The following is an 18799-nucleotide window of genomic DNA, read 5'->3' on the forward strand; positions in this document are numbered from 1 at the left end:
ATGCTAAGTGAAATAAGTCAATCAGAGAAAGACAATTATCATGATTTCACTCATATGTGGAATTTAAGAAACAAAACAGAGGAGCATAGGGGAAGGGAGGGAAAAATAAAACAAGATGAAATCAGAGAGGGAGACAAACCGTAAGGGACTCTTAACCATAGGAAACAAACTGAGGGTTGCTGGAGGGGAGAGGGGTAACTGGGTGATGGGCACTAAGGAGGGCACTTGATGTTATGAGCACTGGGTGTGATATAAAACTGATGAATCTGACCTCTACCTCTGAAACTATTAATTATTAACTATATTAATTTAAAAAAATTTAAAAAACAAATTAAACAACAAAAAGAGGTAAGATACTATTTTAAAAAAAGAAGAAGAAAAAAGAACAGCAGTGTATTTCCCTGATTAAACTTTGATGTGAAGATATTCGCCAGCCGGCACCTAACGGGCTCTGAGAAAATGTAGCTCATTCTGCTCTCACAAGAACCCTGCGAGTAAAGGTGCTAGTATCTGGCTTTACAAAAGGGGGAAAAAATGGGGCGCCTGGGTGGCTCAGTCGGTTAAGCGTCTGCCTTCGGCTCAGGTCATGATCCCAGGGTCCTGGGATCGAGCCCCGCATCGGGCTCCCTGCTCGGCAAGAAGCCTGCGTCTTCCTCTCCCACTCCCCCTGCTGTGTTCCTGTTCTCGCTCTCTCTCTCTCTGTCAAATAAATAAATAAAATCTTTAAAAATAAAAAAACAAAAAAACAAAAGGGGGGAAAATGTGAGACCCTGATCCAAGCTGCTGATCCAGAAGGGCAAGCCCTGGCTCCGGCCCAGGCCTCTTCATGCCAGTCCAAGTTCTTATCCCTCCTCAGGGTCCCTGTGTAAAAATCCTACAGCTTATCCTAGGAATCAAATCCAACTTGACCCTAATTATAGGAAATGTACCCACAGGGCTATGCACCAGGTGCCATTTTAAGCACGCTACACAGCTTAATCCACTCCATCCACCCTATGCATATGGACTGTTGCTGTCATTCCATAGAATAGATGGGGAAAGTGAGGTCCCATGAGATTGTGTACCTTGTATAAACTGGCACAAGGCTCATCGGTGGAGTTAGGGCTGTACCTCATACAGTGTGGGTCCAGAGTCCCCCTCTCAGCCCAGGCGCTCCCCTGCAATGTCTGGACAGGATGCTCCAGGACACTCGCCGTGGCTGACCAAGGGCGCTGGTGCTCCCACTCTCAAGGCTCTCCAGCTGACCCCATGGCACAAGGGCCCTGTGCCTACTTAAAAAAAAGCACACTGCCCCTCTGTAAGGGTTGGTGGTGGTTGTATCTATGAAGTCTCATGCGTTTGTAACCCTCTTGACAAGGCCAGGCTCACCGACTGAGCCACCCTGGTGCCCCAGGCCAGTGTGCTTTATGACCAGCAAGGTACTTCCGATCCCAGGGCTCCCTGCCTCTCCTTGTTGCAATTCAGTTTTTTAAAAGCCCTGTCAGAATTGCCTAGAACACAAAGGTGGGACACCAAGGTGTCACAGGAGCAGAATCAGCCATCTCCTTCCAGACCCCATCATGACTCAGGTAGCAGTAGGGATGGAGGCCGTCCCGCTGAAACCCTCCTGGCACATGCCTCCCCCAGACCAGTGCAACCCACACTGACCCCATGCGCTGTTAGCCCTACCTTAGTCTGCAAGAGGTCAGGAGAAATGAATCGCCTTGCTTAAGATAACGGAGAATGGGTCCCAGAACCTAGAGAGACTCAGATAAATGGCAACAACAACTGTGAATGAGTCAGTGCCCGGGGGAAAGGAGGCTGTTGCAGGGAGGAGGGCAGGGACAGGACAAAAACCGTTCCATGTGGCTCTCAGCCACTTGCCGAGGACAGTTCAATGGAACATGTGACGGACAAAAATGGAGCAGTCTTACTCAGGGCTCAGCTGTAGAAAAAAACAAAAACAAAAACCCACAAGTTTTTATTTGTCTAGTTTTACAGTTTCCTTTAAAGAGTTTTCCCCCTTGTTTGTCCTGAATGTAATGTATATGTGTGAGTATATAAAGGAGAAACAAAATGACAATTCAAAAAAAAAAAGAATCTTTTAATAAAAATTACTCATAAAAATCCTAATAAATTTCAAAGAACAAGATATTTCTTAGTACATTTATAAAAGAACATTTGGTCCTTTTACAAAAAGCTCCCTCTTAATTTAAATACATTTCTTATTTACAGATTAAACATAAAATATCATCTATAGTTGCAAAGCATATTGCACATTACAGAGAGAGAAGCATGTGTATTATCTCAATAGGTTTTCCCAGAGTTTCCAACTCCAGATTTTTTTTTTGTAAAAACAGATTTACCTTTCTTGTGCATAATAAATAAAAATGCAGCTTGTGTTTTGCTATTTAAAACTAAAACAAAATACCTTTTAAAAATATTATTTCTCTGCCTCTCAGAAAGAGGGAAAGGGGGTAATGAATCAGGAAGGTCCACAGGTAGATTTTCCCGGATTCACATCCAAACTCCAGCAGGAACAGAACCCTGAGCCCTGCAAACCTGGGGACACACAGCCCAGCCAGCCCACCTTCCCTCTTTCACAAGGGTCCCTGCCCTGCAGGGAAGAGGCACTAGAGAAGGAGCTGGATGCCTGGGAATGAAAAAGGAAAGACCAAGATTTCCTTCAAAAGTCCCTGCTCAGGTACTCTGGTGAGAGCAATCATTCAGCCCTACCTTTTCACCAGCATTAAATTTGAAAGCCTCAAAAGAGGAAGACCTCTGGGGCCCTCCAGAGAGAAGAAAAAGATGCCTGATGTTCAGTCCACAAGATCTGAAGCCAAGGATTACAGTTTGCAATCACCCAGTAAACTGAGCTAAGGAAATAGCTAAGAGGGTATTTTTCTTGGGGGCGGGGGGTGGAGGGGAGAGAAGGAGGGGGAGCCATGTTCAGGCCCTCAGATTGCACACAGAGCCTCCTCTAAAATCCACCTGCACAGACACCACATAATCACTTTAGTGACCTGTGCATGCCCCCCGATCCGGGACAAGCTGGGAACCTGCGATTAGGAATTCGGGTAGAAGAGCTGGAACAAACTGCAGGCAAGATGTGAACACTGGAAGCTGGTTCTTCACAAAGGCCAGCACAGCTGGACGCCAGCCAACACTTCCCCTGTCACCTACTATTCCGGAAATGGAGCTCCTCGGTCACATCACCGAAGGCAGCAAAGCCTGCCCTGTACCGACTGAGAACTCTGTGGTAGGAGATTTACACTGCCTGGCCTAACTACAGGGCAGCTTTCTACAAGAGTTTTGCAAAACCACATTCCTCATGTCGACCAAAGCAGACTCCAGACACTAGCTATACAGGGGAACTAGAGGATGGCGCAGACTCACAGCTGTTCCAAAGGATGAGCTCTGTTCAGAATCAGGGCAGTCCTGGGGCAAAGCACTGAGCAAGGGAATCTCTTCAACACTCCCCTCCCTGACCCCTTCCTACCGGACATCCTGCAACACAGAATAGAAGAAAACAGCAAAAGCCCTGCAAGAGAGAACACAGTTGTTGACATTCTGATTTCCAAAAAGAAAACAAGCAAGCTTTGAACTTGGCTCTAAAGAACATTCGTTTCATGACTGGCACTAGACGGTATTACTAGCCCCACAGATCACGGACTAGGCAGCATCGACTTTAGACCGGGGAGTCTGGAAGCTCAACCACCAGGATTGGTCTGCAGTAACGCCCTCACCTTCAGTCTCACCAACTGGTACAAGTCAGTGCCCACAAGTCAAGGGGGTTTGGACTTCATACAAAACACATCTCACGCCAGCCTGCGGCCCCTGGTGTGCGTCAGTGGCCCTGGGGCACAGGTCCCTATTCCTGAGCATGAGGGGGATGGAATGCCAGAGCAGGGGACAGGTTAAGGACCCAGACGAGAGGGTGGTGTTGGAATGCTACACATCGATATTGTCCCAGAAGCTGGAGAGGGAACCCAGCAGGGCCACAAGACAGAACGGATGCCCGGAGGACCCATTTTCTTCCCTGACGTGCCTCATCCCCCAGATGGGACATTTATAGTCCCGCCTCGGCTTGCCTGGAGAAAAGGTATGGGGACTCTGCGCCTGGGTGCACATGCGTATGTCAAATGGAACATTTTGATTTTACCGAGTCGATGAAAACACCTAAAATATATTATATAGTGTTCTCAAAGGAAATGTTCTATTCAGGACATGAGACAAGGTCGATAAAGAGAATGCTTCTGAAATGAAGAGAAAAGGTAAAACAGAAGCATTTGATTTTGTTTACTTACAACAATTTGCATAGTAAATATTTAAAAGACAGAGGTGACACATTTATTACTGAAAATCCCTTTTTCAAAAATCTCCAAGAACTGAATTCTGTATCTATTTTTTAAAAAACAGTAACACTGAAATTTTCAAGAAGGAATAAAACTTCTCCCTTTGATTGGTATGCGATGGCTCAGACCACACTTCTGGTTTTAAAAAGATGAACAGGAAATCATTTGAAGTGTGCAAGCAGAGACAGGTGGGCAACAAGACAGGTAAGGTTGGAGGTTCTTAAGAGACTTCTACCCTTTGTACCAGGATTCATTTCAACCTCAGACGTTATACGGAAGTCAGGCTGAGGGTTCAAATCCACCTCTGCTCTGGAGGAATATTCAGCCTAAGTTCAAAGAGAGACGCTTCTGTTCTGGCTAAGAATATAACAACAAAGAAAGAAGGCAATGTAGCACAACTTCCTCCTAATGCAGGTTTGCTTAAAATACCATGCTGAAAGGCAAGGACTGGCCAAGAATTTTCCAGAATCTTACTAATACTCATCCCTTCCCCTTTTTCACTGTGGTCCCACCCTGTGACAATTCAAAACAAGGCTGCTAAAACCAGAGCAGCAGCTGTGACAACCAGCAGCCCCAACCAAAATCCTCTAAGGCACTAAGCTAAAGCCTCTAGTACAGAGAAATGGCTCAGGGATGCCAGAGAGTCATCTGCTCATTTCTTTCTCCCTGACTTAGCTAATTGGCACTAGACACAGAAAACAAAAACAAAACAAAATTCTAACCCAAACACGGTCAGAATTGAGAATCCTTGGTTAGTAAATATGAGATAGATGGAAGCTCAGACATTCTTAGGTATTTTTCTCTCCCTAAAAGGCACCTGGTTCTGGAACTATGGGAGTTCCTCAGGTAAGTTCAAATTAAATGTAATATACCATCCAAAAGATCTGTGTGACAATTTAAGAAACTGCCTTTTGAAATTCAGATAAAAATTATTCATAAGCAATTAACTTGTAACACTGTGAAGATTATGTGGGATGCAAATGAAAAACTGAATGATTATCCCCCCTGTGATCCAAAATCGTGGGTGGGAGAGCCAATTATCTAATGAGAGAAAGGATAACAAAATGCAATAAATAGGGATGAACCTCAGGCCCTTTGCACGGAAATTTCATTCACAGTCCTCTAACAGAGAGGTAGCAATACTGCAGTCACGGCAAGTGCCGGAGACAGGAACACACTTGTCGGATTCCAAAGTGGGAAGCTATGAAGCTCCATCCAAAGATGCCCTATCCACACTGTGCTTATAAAATCAGCATGTCCTAAGAAGCCAACTTCTATGTACCTTCTTACTTCAAATTATATCCTTAAGAAAAATAGGGCATTTTATTGAACAGAAGAGAAACACTAATGTATGCAAGAATCTGCTAGATGTGTGTGAGGAGCTGGACAGGAATTCCCACACCATCACGGATGGCCAGACTTCCATACTCTTCCGCTTCAGACTGGTCTCTGCACAGCATGGGTTCAGCTGTTTCCATCCGGTTTCAGATGAGGCCACACGGAGGAGAGTAGATCAAATCAAGCCAACCATCTGGTCAATCTGCCGCATGTAGATGCTCTTTAAGGGCAGGGAGTATCTCCTCTCGTCAGGAACACGATTACACTAGAAAGAAAAATACAAAGAGGAAAAATACAAACTTTGAATTAAAAATCCAAGTATTAATTGCTCAGGGAATAAATGGGGGTTTCTTCATCTGAGCACTGTTGACAGGTGGGGCCCTCCTGTGCACTGCAGGATGCTTAGCAGCATCCCTGGTCTCTCCCACTAGATGCCCCCTCAACCCCTACTCCCCCAGTCGTGACAACCAAGATTGTTTCCACACATTGTTCAATGTTCTTTGAGGAGCAAACCACTCCCCCAGCTGAGGACCATTGACTTTTTTTTTTACCACTGACATCATTTAATACCTTCACTTCACAGGTGAAGAAATGGAGACCCAGGCAGGCTAAAAGACATCCACTCAAGGGCAGAGTGATCAGGACAAGAAGCTCATCCTTCAGGTTCTTAACTTAATCCACCCAGAATTTCAGAAAACACCTTAGCTATTTGAAAATACAGCTGGCCTTTGAACAATGCAGGGGTTGGGGCACTGACCCCCAGTGCAGCTGAAAACCCACATATAATTCTGACTCCCTAAAAACTACTGATGGCCTGCTGCTGACCAGAAGTCTTACCAAGAACATCAACAGCCGGTTAACTCGTATTTTGTATGCTCTATTTTTTTTTTTAAGGTTTTATTTATTTATTTGACAGAGAGAGAGCGAGAGAGGGAACACAAGCAGGGGGAGTGGGAGAGAGAGAAAAGCAGGTTTCCCACTGAGCAGGAAGCCCAATGCGGGACTTGATCCCAGGACCCTGGGATCATGACCTGGGCCGAAGGTAGATGCTTAACCGACTGAGCCACCCAGGCGCCCCTGTATGCTGTATGTATTATATACTGTATTCTTACAATAGAGTCAGCTAGAGAAAAGAAAATGTTATTAAGAAAATCATAAGGAAGGGCGCCTGGGTGGCTCAGTTGGTTAAGCGACTGCCTTCGGCTCAGGTCATGATCCTGGAGTCCCGCATCGGGCTCCCTGCTCGGCAGGGAGTCTGCTTCTCCCTCTGACCCTCCTCCCTCTCATGCTCTCTGTCTCTCATTCTCTCTGTCTCAAGTAAATAAATAAAATCTTTAATAAAAAAAAAAAAAGAAAGAAAATCATAAGGAAGAGAAAAATACATTTACAGGACTGCAATGTATTTATCAAAAAACATCCACATGCATCTCAGACCCGCATTGTTCAAGCGTCAACTGTACTGTGGTTTTTCTGAGTTTATGGTTCTTTCCATCCACACCTAAAACCTAAATGCTTGACGGAGCTTTCTTTTTTTTTTTTTTTAAAAAGAAAAGCCCCTTTCCCCCCTCAAGGGCTGCCCGGCCCTTCCTGGGAAGCTCCTCCTCATCCCCTCACGCATCTTCTGAAAAGTGACCTTGGCAATGAAGCCCTCTTTATCTCCGCTGGCAGATTAACTCCTCGCTCCTCTGTGTTTCAGCAGCACTGCACGCAGCGCCTTACTGACAAATACCCGGCGAGGAGCCGGGTTCCCCACGAGACCCCTCTGATGGACCCACATCGCTAGAGCCCTAAGAGGAATGTCTCCTTCCAGTCCACCTCCCGGCTTCAACACGGGACCGGAAGCTCTCTGCGCCTCCCTTTCCCCACGTATAACATGAGGAGACCAAAGGCACCTACCCTCGCAGGGCCGCTGTGAGACGTTACTGCACATGACCAGTTGGAAAAGGGGCCTGGGCTGTGGGAGGTGTTATACACAAATGTTGACTGTAATTACTATTTCTCTGCCCCTAACTCTCCTCCTTCCCTTTTCATCTCAATTAGGTTGTGTTCACCTAGTCTACACTGCATGGCCTTATGGAGATTTGGGGGACTGATCTCTGCTCCAGTCTGTCAACGTAGTTCACAGACTGACGGTAAAGACCTTCAATGGGACTGACAGTCAAGTACAGAAGCACAGCCGGGGACCACGGGGCGTCCCCTAGCCACGGCAGTTTGGAAGTGGGTGGCAGGCATCTCGACAACAGAGGCTTTTTCTGAGCAGAGAGATGGCATTCAATGCATGGTGGGATAACCCGGTTTGATATTTCAACTGATGCGGGGTCTCTTTCCCCATCCTCACTTCCAAACCGTCCTATTTGACTCAAATCAATACAACTACCTAGGACTCCTACCAGAAACCCCAGGACTTGTTTCTAAATCTTTCCCAGTGTTTATCAGGACAGTCGAGGTGTGCTCAGTGAACTCTGCCTTAAATGAAACTTCGTTCTTCTGCACTTTCAAGAGCATTTCATTAAAAATCACAATGACTGATGACTGCTCTTTTCTCTCTCCTGCTGCTGGGTGATTTGGCTGGATCCCTTCCATTTGTTCCTCCAGATCCACTCTCTGCCCTTCCCCATTCTGCTCTGGCCCCAGAGGCCAACTCGACAGATTATACCAAAAGGTCCCCGTGGCCTCTGACCCCTGGTGAGCATCGCCAGTGAGAAGCTCCAGCAGAGGAGAAGGTAGAAGGATGGTCGAGTGTTTACTCTGCTGGTTCCCTTCCGCAAGCTCACTGGAGCTGGCTTGGAACAAGGCTTCTGCCAGGAGCCCCCCGCTCCAGCACGCCTCTCCCCACCCAGGTTCCTGTGACCACGAGCCCCTGCAGCTAGGACGGACAGTGGCGCTGCTCCCGTGGGTCCCCACACCCTGACGATATCCACGTCGATGGTCTTTTGTGAAACCTTCTCCAATGACCCAGTCTGGATGCCACCACTTTTCTGTCAGGGACTCTGGATGACAAGTTTGTATTATTTTCTCCTCGTCCACATGCCAACCACCCCTGAAGAAAGCAACTTACATTGGAGCTGGAGTTGATGACTTTTAACTCGGGTGATTTAGGCCTGTGCATAGACTTCCCCTCTTGGTCCTGCCCTCCCTCTTCAGAAAAGAATTCCTTCCAGGGTGATTCCCGAAGATGTTTATCCACAGATACAATGTGTCCCTCAGTGGTAAACATGTATTTGGTTCCAGATTTGTGGACTGGATTCTCCTCATCAAATAGCTAGTAGGAAAGGAAAAAAAAAGAAAATAAAAAAGATACAACTGGTAACTGTAGCACATTTGGAACAAACTCGGTCGAGTATGTCCCAGACTATTCAGGAAGTAGAATTTGCTGGGTCCGCAGGCTTTTCAGTGACAAATGGGTGAAAAGATGGTTCCCAACTCTGGCTGCAAAGCAGAATCACCAGTTTTGTTTAAATCCAAATGCCTGAATTTCCCCCATCCCATCCCACCCCGCTTGGACCTAAAGAGTCAGAAATCCCAGGGCTGAGCCCAAACTTGCATAGTCTATAAAAGCTCTTCCCTGAGAGTTGTGGCACTAGAATTCTAGAACTATCCCCTCCTCGCACATACCTAGGTCCTACACTGGACAATGCTGGAAGGAAAGAAGCAAACGCTTTCTCCTTCACCATATCCCAGGGCCTGGCACAGAGCATACTGTGCCATCATCCCATTGACTCCTGTCAGAACACAGGCAGGGCTCTGAGGACAGAGGGCAGTCCTTTCCTTCAACAGGAGGAATGTGGCAGGAGCACCCAGAAAGAACACCTAACTGAATACAGGACAGGTCGGTTAGGGGAGGAGCCAGGGGTCTAGTAAATGTTAAATGAGCAAACATTCAGAACAGAAATCTCAGTGATGGAAGAAACCTTACAGCCACCTGAAGTACTGTACAGATGAGGAAAAACGTGACTCAGCACAACTTGTCTGTGTTTCCACAGCTAACAGGAGGTCTAGGTTTTCTCGCCCCAGACACTATGGTCTCTCCTCTAGAACAGCCTAGGACATCTCCTTCACTCGCTCTAGAATTCACCCTGCGAACACCCCAGGTGCCACGGGCTGCTGAACGGGGATGCACGCCAGGCTCCTATCAGCCTGCAGCGGCCAGCCTGGCCCGGAGGCACACACCGAGACGGAGGCCTAGGCCCCCACGGGGACCTGAGGGCAGGCCGGCCAGCTTCCCGTGGGCTGGACTAGGTGGGCGGCTGGTGGGCTCGCCTCCTCTGCAGTGTCCTGTGAAGAGTCACACCAGATTGGACTGGTAATTCCAAACCCTGGCTCTGTAGAGAATCACAAGTCACTTGTCAGAATTACAGATTCCTGAACCCACTTTCTGTCGATTCTGATTCAAGAGGGCTGTAATTTTAACAAGGGCCCTAGGGTGATTCTGATCCAGCTGGACCCCGGGCCTGGGAACCAGGAACCTCAATAACGCAGCCTATCACTACTCCCCTCTTCCCTTTGAACCTCAGCTTCCACACTGCTTTCCCACCAGGAAGCCCTGCCCCTGTGTGCCTGGGAAGCATCCTGTTGTACAAAGCCATACCGAGTACAGCCGTAGAGAAGGTAGGAGAGTAGCTGCGTGCACAAGCCACGGACACGATGTGTGCACGCTGCAGAGCAGAGCAGTGGCAAGAGCATTGCAGAAGGAGTCAGGACCAGGACTGAAGCCTCAGCTCTGCCCTGCAGTCACCCTGAAAACCCAGGTTAAGTCACCTGACATCTCCATGTAGACAGCAGCTCCCACAAGGGGAAGAATGAATGCTGACAAACAATCCCTTAAAGGTTTCCTCCAGGTTCCGTGACTCTCTCTCTCTCCACACACCTGGGAATGTGTGCGTGGACAGAGAGCCAAACGGGCTGGGGTCTCGGCCAAACTCACATGCATCAGAAGACATAAGAGCTGCAGACACTGCTCTCTTCCTCAGAGACGCCTTCCCCGACCACCACAACTCATGTGCACAGGTCCTCCAAGAACCGTGACCAGCATTTCAGACCGGTTGTAACTGTTAAGTTCCTTTGTTTGTTTACTTGACGATGCCTCCCCTACGAGGTTAGAAACCTCGGCGGACAATAGCAATACACTCTTGTTTTGATAGCACTGTGTCCCTGGGCCAGCACATGTCCAGCACAGAGTCGTGCTGGACATGTGCTAGACAGAAGACCGAATGAATGCATGCTCCGAGCACTAATCAACATTTCTTGGGTTAGCCTTCTAACACACATACCAGAAACAAGTATTTACAGGTCTCACTGAGAAAGAAGCTCTCCATCCTGTCCTCTTTGGATTTATCTATGACGTGATGCAACGTCGCATATCCACACCTACAAAACAAGTTTCAGGTTAGTCCTGCCTCCACGCCTTCCTACCTGCTTATTAATTTAAGAAGCGGAAATAGTCTATTAACAGAATAATTAGCCAAATTATCAAATGGCATATGAAAAACAAATTAGTTTAGGTTTAAGAGCTATCCTTTTTCAGCCTAGATTATTTGCAAATTTATGAAAAAGTGGTTTGGCTGCTAAATCATCAGGTTAGTTATAGGGGGAAAGAAGAGGGAGCTGGTGGAAGGTATTTGCCAAGCACTTAACATGACACCAAGAAAATGACTGGCAACAAATTTAGGACAGAAATTTTTTGTCCAAATATCTGTAGAAGTGACTTATCATTGGATAGCCTAAAATACTATTTTGTAAGAAAATATTTAAGATACACTGCTAGGTGAAAAAAGCAGGTCACAAAATTGAAATATAATTTTTTAACATATATGTATATACACACATTATATATACAAATATATGAAAATGATCATAAGTATATAAACTTAAATGTTGACTGTGGTTATCTACACATGGAGATTACAATGATAATATTCTATCTCCATATCTTCTGTACTCCCTAAACTTTTTAGTACATGTATTATTTGTACAACTAGGAAAAATAAGTTACTTAAAAAAAAATACACAGGAAACAAAGGTGAAAAAAAATAAATAGCAATCCCCACTATAAGGGACTGGTCCTGCTACACAAAAAGTAAGCAATTTCCCCACAGAACTAACATTAATGACCTGTTCTATAAATTAAAGTGCAAAACAGAATATTTCCCCAGAACTAAAAATAAATCAAAAGTGGCCAACAGAAAAAGGAAGGAACTTAGGAAACTAACTTGACTTTTGTGTACTTTTCCAGACTCTGCAGAATATCCATTCCTACATGGAGGTAGAAGGGATTCTTGGTTGCCTAGAGAGAACATGAGAGAACGTGATCCAGCAAGGGCCTGGAAAACATGCCATCAACGAACATCACGGTGACTGCAGGAATCCCCCGAGGAGGAGAGTCACTGGCCAAGGGCAGGCCAGTGCCCAGCTCACGTTACCCTGGAGGGGCACAAATGTTAAAGAACTACGGTGTTCTGTTGGTTCACGTCAAAGTACCTGTACCGTCTGTTTAACCGTAACCAGGGCTGAGACAATCCACTCCAGGGCAGAACGATAACCTGCTCTGGCTCTCCTGATCCCCGTCATGATCAGAAGCGAAATAACAGTACCGTGTGTGAGAACAAATCTAGTTTCTCTCTCGCCTTCGAACTCTCTAGAAACTTAAGATGCAGGCCCAAGGACGCAGGACATTGCCCCCATTCCACTTACAGAGCCTTTCGAGGAAAAGCTAAGAGGAACAGGAAGACTTTCAAACAGGAGGCCCCCACACTTTCCTCTTGAACTGCCCTATGAACTCAGTCCTTAGGGTTGCTTACTCTGCTGTCACGTGCTCTTACACAGTTTCACTAGGAAACCAATTCTCTGCAAAGATGAGACCAGTACTCCACAAACAATTTAAAAGCTGGGGATCATCTTGAAGTCACGCCTAGTGCCCGCCTGCAGGGGCAAATGCAAACTCCTATGTCTGAGGGCAGCGATCTGTGTGGGAAGAGAGCACAGGGAGTGGCCTCCGAAGGCAGGGCCAGGAAGCTCTAAGAAAATAGTCAACGGGAAGAAGCAGCTGAAAATAGGAAAGAAGAAGTGACAGAAATGAAGAGGTATGAACCCAAAGACAACAGATCTAAGCTTAAGAGGAGACTCAGCAGCACCCAGGCGTGGCCTCCTTGGAGCGCCTGGAGCCGGGCTGTCCATCCAGCTCAGAGAAGCAAACTCGGAGGCTATCTGTGCCCTCTTCTGAGAGGTTATCTAAAACTCACAAGGTCTTTCTTTGCACGTGAGGACTAGGACCAGTTTCATAGGATTTATCCCTTTTTCATCTAGAAGCAAATGGCACGATTCAGCGTTAACTTTTTCTTTAATAAATCCTAACCACAGTACTAATCCTACTACGAGAACTCATAAAAGTAAGTATCTTCTTGTGCAGGCTTGCCCCCTGCAGGCATTTGTCACAAGTCCACTGAGGTGCACTGAAGGCCGGCTTTGCAGAAAGCTGCTGTATTTGTGAATGGATGCAGACTCTCCATGTGTATAGATGGAGGGCATGCCCAGAGGTAAAAATATCTGCCTTAGACTGCGGGGGAGACTTCACAGTTAAAGTGACAATCCCTCTGGCATTAAATTTCATGGGAAAATGAACACTGTACTTTTTTTTTTTTTAAGCGTTAAACAGAAATAGACATTCAGATAAATCCCAGATGATTTCCTTTACCCAGAAAAAGAATTCCTTTGGTCTAAATGATGATTACACAGACCAGGGTTCCACAGTGCATGAGAACAGAACTGTAACTCAAAAAGAGTTCTTTGGCCAAACACATCTGGAAAATACGGAGTAGTAAGTCCTCTTTCATGTTTAAGGATGTGAGAGAGAAAAGCCCTATGGTGCAGGCACGATGGGCTTTGCAGAAGGTTAGGTTCAACACCTCCATGTGTGACCGCAGATGCCTTCTCTGTTCTGTGGAACCAGGAATCACACTCAACACCAACAAGCCTATGGTTAGGCAGCATCCATCTCCGAGTCACTAGCAAACACCACAGTTCTACCCCAATCAGCTAATGTCTGCTAAAAACCAACCACTACAGGTCCTGCTAGCATTGAAACACAAAGTCTAGCACCTGGTAGAGGAGATACGTAGATTCCACTAACTCCGGTCTCAGCGGGTAGAAGAGCACGTCGGGGGCCTGGAGCTGCCAGTTATACCTCTCAGGGAGGGCCCCGTAGCGTTTCCAGATGGCGTAGTAAAAGGCATGGAGGCAGATGGCATCTTCCACATCTCCGATCAGAACCTAAGGAGAAGACGCTTTTCTCAGAGTGGTAAGACGTGACACAAAGGCCCTGGGCTCTCCCTCTGCCCCCCAGTTCTTATCTGACCTGGTTGGAGATAAAACCAACCCGGAAGTAGCAAGCCAGAAAAAAGGATGCCCTCCCTAACAGACTGTCCATGCCAAACTCATGTGAACTGCATAGGACAAGAGGTTAACTATACTTAGGAGCGAAGAATAAACAAGAGACAGATGATCCAAAAATCACATATGGTCACTTTTCAACCATGCTTTTACGCTTATTTAGTATGGCTCTGTTCCAGATCCTGAGGACTAATGTCACAAACAGAATAATCAAGACATACTGTGCTACTAACCTCCCAAATCCGGAGGAGCCAGAGAATGCTCTGGTATCACAAAAAGAAAAGAGAAAACACAGAAACCCTTGGCAATGATTGCGTTTTCTTGGCAAACATGGCTGCTGAATACCTGCAGTCCAGGGAAGAAGGCCTGCAGAGAGTCAATCCAAGTGTTCATTAGCTGCCCGCTGAACATGTTCACATTCACGTACAGTGGAGGGTCTCCTTCTCCTTCGTTACAGGCTTCCCGACTAACGGGTGAGCAGAGCAGGCAAAGGTGAGAAGAAAGATCGCTGACAGCCCTCCAGCCCTACTCCTCCCGCAGCCCCTGGTCCTTTAACTTCAATGGCATCAACATTAACATTTTCTCCTAACTCATTCTTTCCAACCTTTGGAGATAAACTGCCTCTACCTGTGGATACCAGACTCTAGCATAAGGACACATCTGCCATAGAATAAAAGTTCTGAACTTAGCCGTCGTAACTGATCAGGGCTTTCACTGTGTTTTTCAGAAGGCACTTGGACATTCCAAATGGCTTATAAATACTGCCACGTAATGCGGTATGTAGCAGGGTCTTTGTTGGATTTGACCTGAGTGGAAAAGCCTGGTTTCTTCTACACAAAAAAAGAATCTCTTTTAAGGTCCTACACCAGGGGCCTGAAGGAATACATCAGAGCAGGATGCTTAGGGATTATTGCTCAATTTAGATTGGGACTTTAAAAAGCAAAAATGACTGAACCCTGGACAAATGGCCTCTTTACTAAAACACAGCACTCACATAAAGGGTTCCTACAACAGCTACCATAGAAATGGGTCCAAGAACATCCCAACATGCAGAAACTCAGTAGTTATCACCTGCATTGGACATTTAATATACAAAAGCATACAAAGAAAGACCTAAGGAAGTGGGTGACATCGAGGTAGAAGCCACTGTAGCTCTGAATGGCACTTCTCCCTGCCCCCCTGATTGTAGTAGCAAATAATGCTGTTTTAAACTATAGCGCGGGGAAATGTGGTAACTGTCCTTTCTCTCATGAGGTATAAAGACCAATCCGAACAATTCTTTGGAAAGTAAAAGAACCGAAATAACTCAGTAATGGTCCCGTATTACAGCTCTATATGCGATGAAAGCCACAGTGAAACACAGGCACGTGTCACTCCTTGTGGCAACCAGTGTCCACCATGGCCCCCGAAGATCCGACTCCTGGCAGTCACAAAGGCTGTGATTTGTACGGCCCCCTCCCACACCAGACCGCGGCTGGTCTGTGGGACCTACAGAGCCGGGCAGAAATGTTGGTTCATCATTCCAAACTTAGGTCATGAAAGCACACTTTTGGCCTCTCTTTCTATCTCTCTCAGATCACTCACTCTGGGGGAAGCCGGCTGCCATGACCTGCCTACAAAGGGGTCCACATGGCGAGGAACTGAAACCCGCCAACCACCACAGGAGTGAGCTTAGAAGGGGGTCCTCCAGCCCTGACCGAGCCTTGACATGGCTATAGTCCCTGCCAATAGCCTGGTGACAACCTTGCGAGACCCTGGGTCCACTCAGTGGCTCTTGGCTTACTGACCCTCAGAAACTGTGGAAGATAATGTTTGTTGTTTTAAGCCACTAAGTGCTAGGGTAATTTGCTATGCCGCAGTAGAAGGCTAAAACAGATCTTCACCCCCAAATGTCTGCCCAACAACTAGGAAGTGGGAAGATGAATGCAGAGACCACAAGACGCTGTGGATTCATGTTGAGAACACACCCTACTTGTTTTACAGGGCAAGAGAGGAGACACACCCTCTTCTTAAGTAGTTCTGAATACTCCGGTACGCAGCATTAAACATCTCGAGGTCTTCCTTTTCTCCAAAGAGAATATAAGATTTCAAGAGGTATTCATAGAAGGAGTCCAGGCCAGCGCCCAAGCCACTCTGCTTTCCAACCCAGCGGCCTGTCTGAATGTTCACCACATTGCCTGCAAAAACAAAGTCTATCAGGCCCCAGGTATCTGGGGACGGCTCCTCCTCCAGGGTGCCCTCCAACTCTGGCCCCACCGATCTCCCGCACCCTGGGCCTTGGCAGAAAAGGAATGAATGCTTGGCCCTCGCGTTTTTATCAGTCCCATCAGCAGCACAGAGAGGCAGGAAATCTTTCTCAATATACGGTGCTTAAACACTGGGACAAAACTGGGGAAAACACGTGAGGCAAGGGAAAAGTAAATTTGTCATTTTGCCTTTCCAGATTAACAGTGCATTTCAAATGCCAAAGGAGTGTTCAAACCTTTGACTCAGTAATGCCATTCATGGAAATTTATCCTTGATGAAAAAAAATGTTTTTAAGAAAAAGTATTGTGTTGTTCATCAAGAATTATGAACTGTATGATTTATATTATCTGTAAAATGGGGGGAGAAAAGAAAAAACAGAAATAATGCAAGTGTCCAACACTGGAAGAGTTAATGGACTCTATGTGATTTTAAAGACGGTAGCTATGAAAACAAGATAACAACCTGAAAAACCTGAACTGCCAAATGCAAGGCAGAGTATAAATGCTTATTTATATTATAAGTTGAAGGTATATAAAAAAATAAATAAATAAGTTGAAGGTATATAAACATTGCACATGCCAGACTGAAAGGGCCTATGGGAAATTTAAAAGGTGACAATTTGTGGTGACCCTGGCAAACCATTTGGTGGTGGGGTGGCAATTTGGGCAACTTGTTTATTTCTACCAGTGTTGCAAAACACAACAAATATGTAAATAAATTTAATAATTTAAGGAATAATCAAAAATCACTTGTGCGGCGCCTGGCTGGCTCAGTCAGTGGAGCACGAAACTCCTGATCTTGGGGTTGCAAGTTTGAGCCCCATGCTGGACACAGAGATTACTTATTAAAAAAAAAAAAAATCACCTTTAAAAAGCAGTGATACTCTACGGCTCTAGGACAACTAATCAAGGCACTTCTCAATGACAAAAAAAATTTTTCTGGGGCACCTAGGTGGCTCAGTCGGTTAAGCATCTGCCTTTGGCTCAGGTCAGGATCCCAGCCCCACGTCTGGCTCCCTGCTCAGCAGGGAGTCTGCCCCACCCCCCTTGCTCATGCTCTTGCTCTCCCGAAGGAATAAATTAAAAAAATTTTTTTTTAATTTTTCTCAGTGTAAGACAGTTTAAAATAGTATCTTGAATTAGCAAAAAACTAGTAATTATTAAAGATGAATGATGAGTACACAGGGATTCATTATTCATTATACTTTCTCCCTACTTCTATAGGTTTGAAATGTTCCATAATAATTTTTTTTTTTAAAGATTTTATTTATTTATTTGAGAGAGAGAGAATGAAAGAGAGCATGAGAGGGAAGAGGGTCAGAGGGAGAAGCAGACTCCCTGCTGAGCAGGGAGCCCAATGCGGGACTCGATCCCAGGACTCCAGGATCATGACCTGAGCCGAAGGCAGTCGCTTAACCAACTGAGCCACCCAGGCGCCCCTCCATAATAATTTTTTTAATAACATCTTGACCAAACATTCTCAAGAGGAAAAAAAAAAAAAATCCCACCTAATATAGGTTTAATCTGGCCTTTCAACCTACTACCACATGCCTAGAGTTTTTTAAAGGAAAAAGCCACTCCACCAGTAACTCCAAATGCCTTATATTGAAACAATATAATCTGCCTCAAAGGCGGTTCTTTTTATAGCATTTCCATTAACAATTATTTTCAAGTGGAATATGCCAAGGGATTCAAATCAGAAGGGAACCCTCAAACAGCAAAAGCATTATTCTTTCCCATCAAACGTTACAGCCTCACTCTAGGCAGAAAGTCCCGCAGAGAAATTAGACATGGCAGACACGAAGGGCCATTCTCTCCGAGTTGTCCATTGTCAGGTTCAGGGGTACAGACAGAAGGAGTGGCGAGCAGGGAGAGCCCCAGAGAAAAGCAAAGGAAAGGGGGCCAGATGTACCCAGTCCCAGTGGCCTGAGAAGGTGCGACCACACCTAATAATCCCGTATCATTGCTCCGCAGGTTCCAAAGGGCTTTCACAGCACGTCTGGCCACCCACTCAAATGTAGAATCCCCCAGGAGTCGGCTCAGAATCCCAAATTCCACCAGGAGGGAACCAGCGCCTGCTGTGCATGTCTCATTATTGCTGTCAGGAGGAACGCCTGTCTTTAGATTCACCTGGGGACAGGAAGAGACAAAGGATTTGTGGCCAGACTTGTGAGGAACCCTCGGGGCTAGAAGGCCAGGTCACAGCCACTAGACTCAACTACTGAACCAAACTTAACTGCAGTGTGACTCAGCTCACCGCCTCCCATGTCACACCTGAGATAGATATGGGAGTTAAGCTTAAACGACATAAAGAAGACAATAAGAACACCACACCTTGTTTTAATAAGAGCAAGTCTTAGGGGAATGGTTACAATGCTCTGCTCTAATCCACCTCTTTCCAGCACTAGGCTTTGGCATTAGAAACAAAGGCCAGCTGTGGAATGCCTTATCAGTTTTAAGTGAGCTGCTAGGAACTCACCCCTGCTCAGCGAACAT

The 18799-nt window shown here is 46.0% G+C and overlaps 1 protein-coding gene across 3 annotated transcripts in view; it reads right to left on the reverse strand.

Moving 5' to 3' along the window:
• Window positions 1–2286: 2286 nt before the first annotated feature.
• Window positions 2287–18799, reverse strand: part of EDEM1 (ER degradation enhancing alpha-mannosidase like protein 1) — a 29902-nt gene continuing 13389 nt past the window's right edge. For 2 of the 3 annotated variants that reach the window (XM_034998396.1, XM_034998395.1), the window contains 8 exons: window positions 18250–18433; window positions 16060–16234; window positions 14403–14523; window positions 13767–13937; window positions 11882–11955; window positions 10943–11039; window positions 8731–8934; window positions 2287–5937 (listed from right to left, as the gene is read on the reverse strand). In XM_034998396.1, the coding sequence (XP_034854287.1) occupies window positions 5848–5937; window positions 8731–8934; window positions 10943–11039; window positions 11882–11955; window positions 13767–13937; window positions 14403–14523; window positions 16060–16234; window positions 18250–18433 (1116 nt within the window). In that variant the 3' untranslated portion in view covers window positions 2287–5847. The remainder of the gene's footprint in view (window positions 5938–8730; window positions 8935–10942; window positions 11040–11881; window positions 11956–13766; window positions 13938–14402; window positions 14524–16059; window positions 16235–18249; window positions 18434–18799) is intronic. The other variant, XM_034998397.1, reaches the window with a different exon arrangement.

This window comes from Mirounga leonina, unplaced genomic scaffold (assembly GCF_011800145.1).
Source record: "Mirounga leonina isolate KUSES-001 unplaced genomic scaffold, KU_Mleo_1.0 Mir_94, whole genome shotgun sequence".
Taxonomy (NCBI): Eukaryota; Metazoa; Chordata; class Mammalia; order Carnivora; family Phocidae; genus Mirounga; species Mirounga leonina.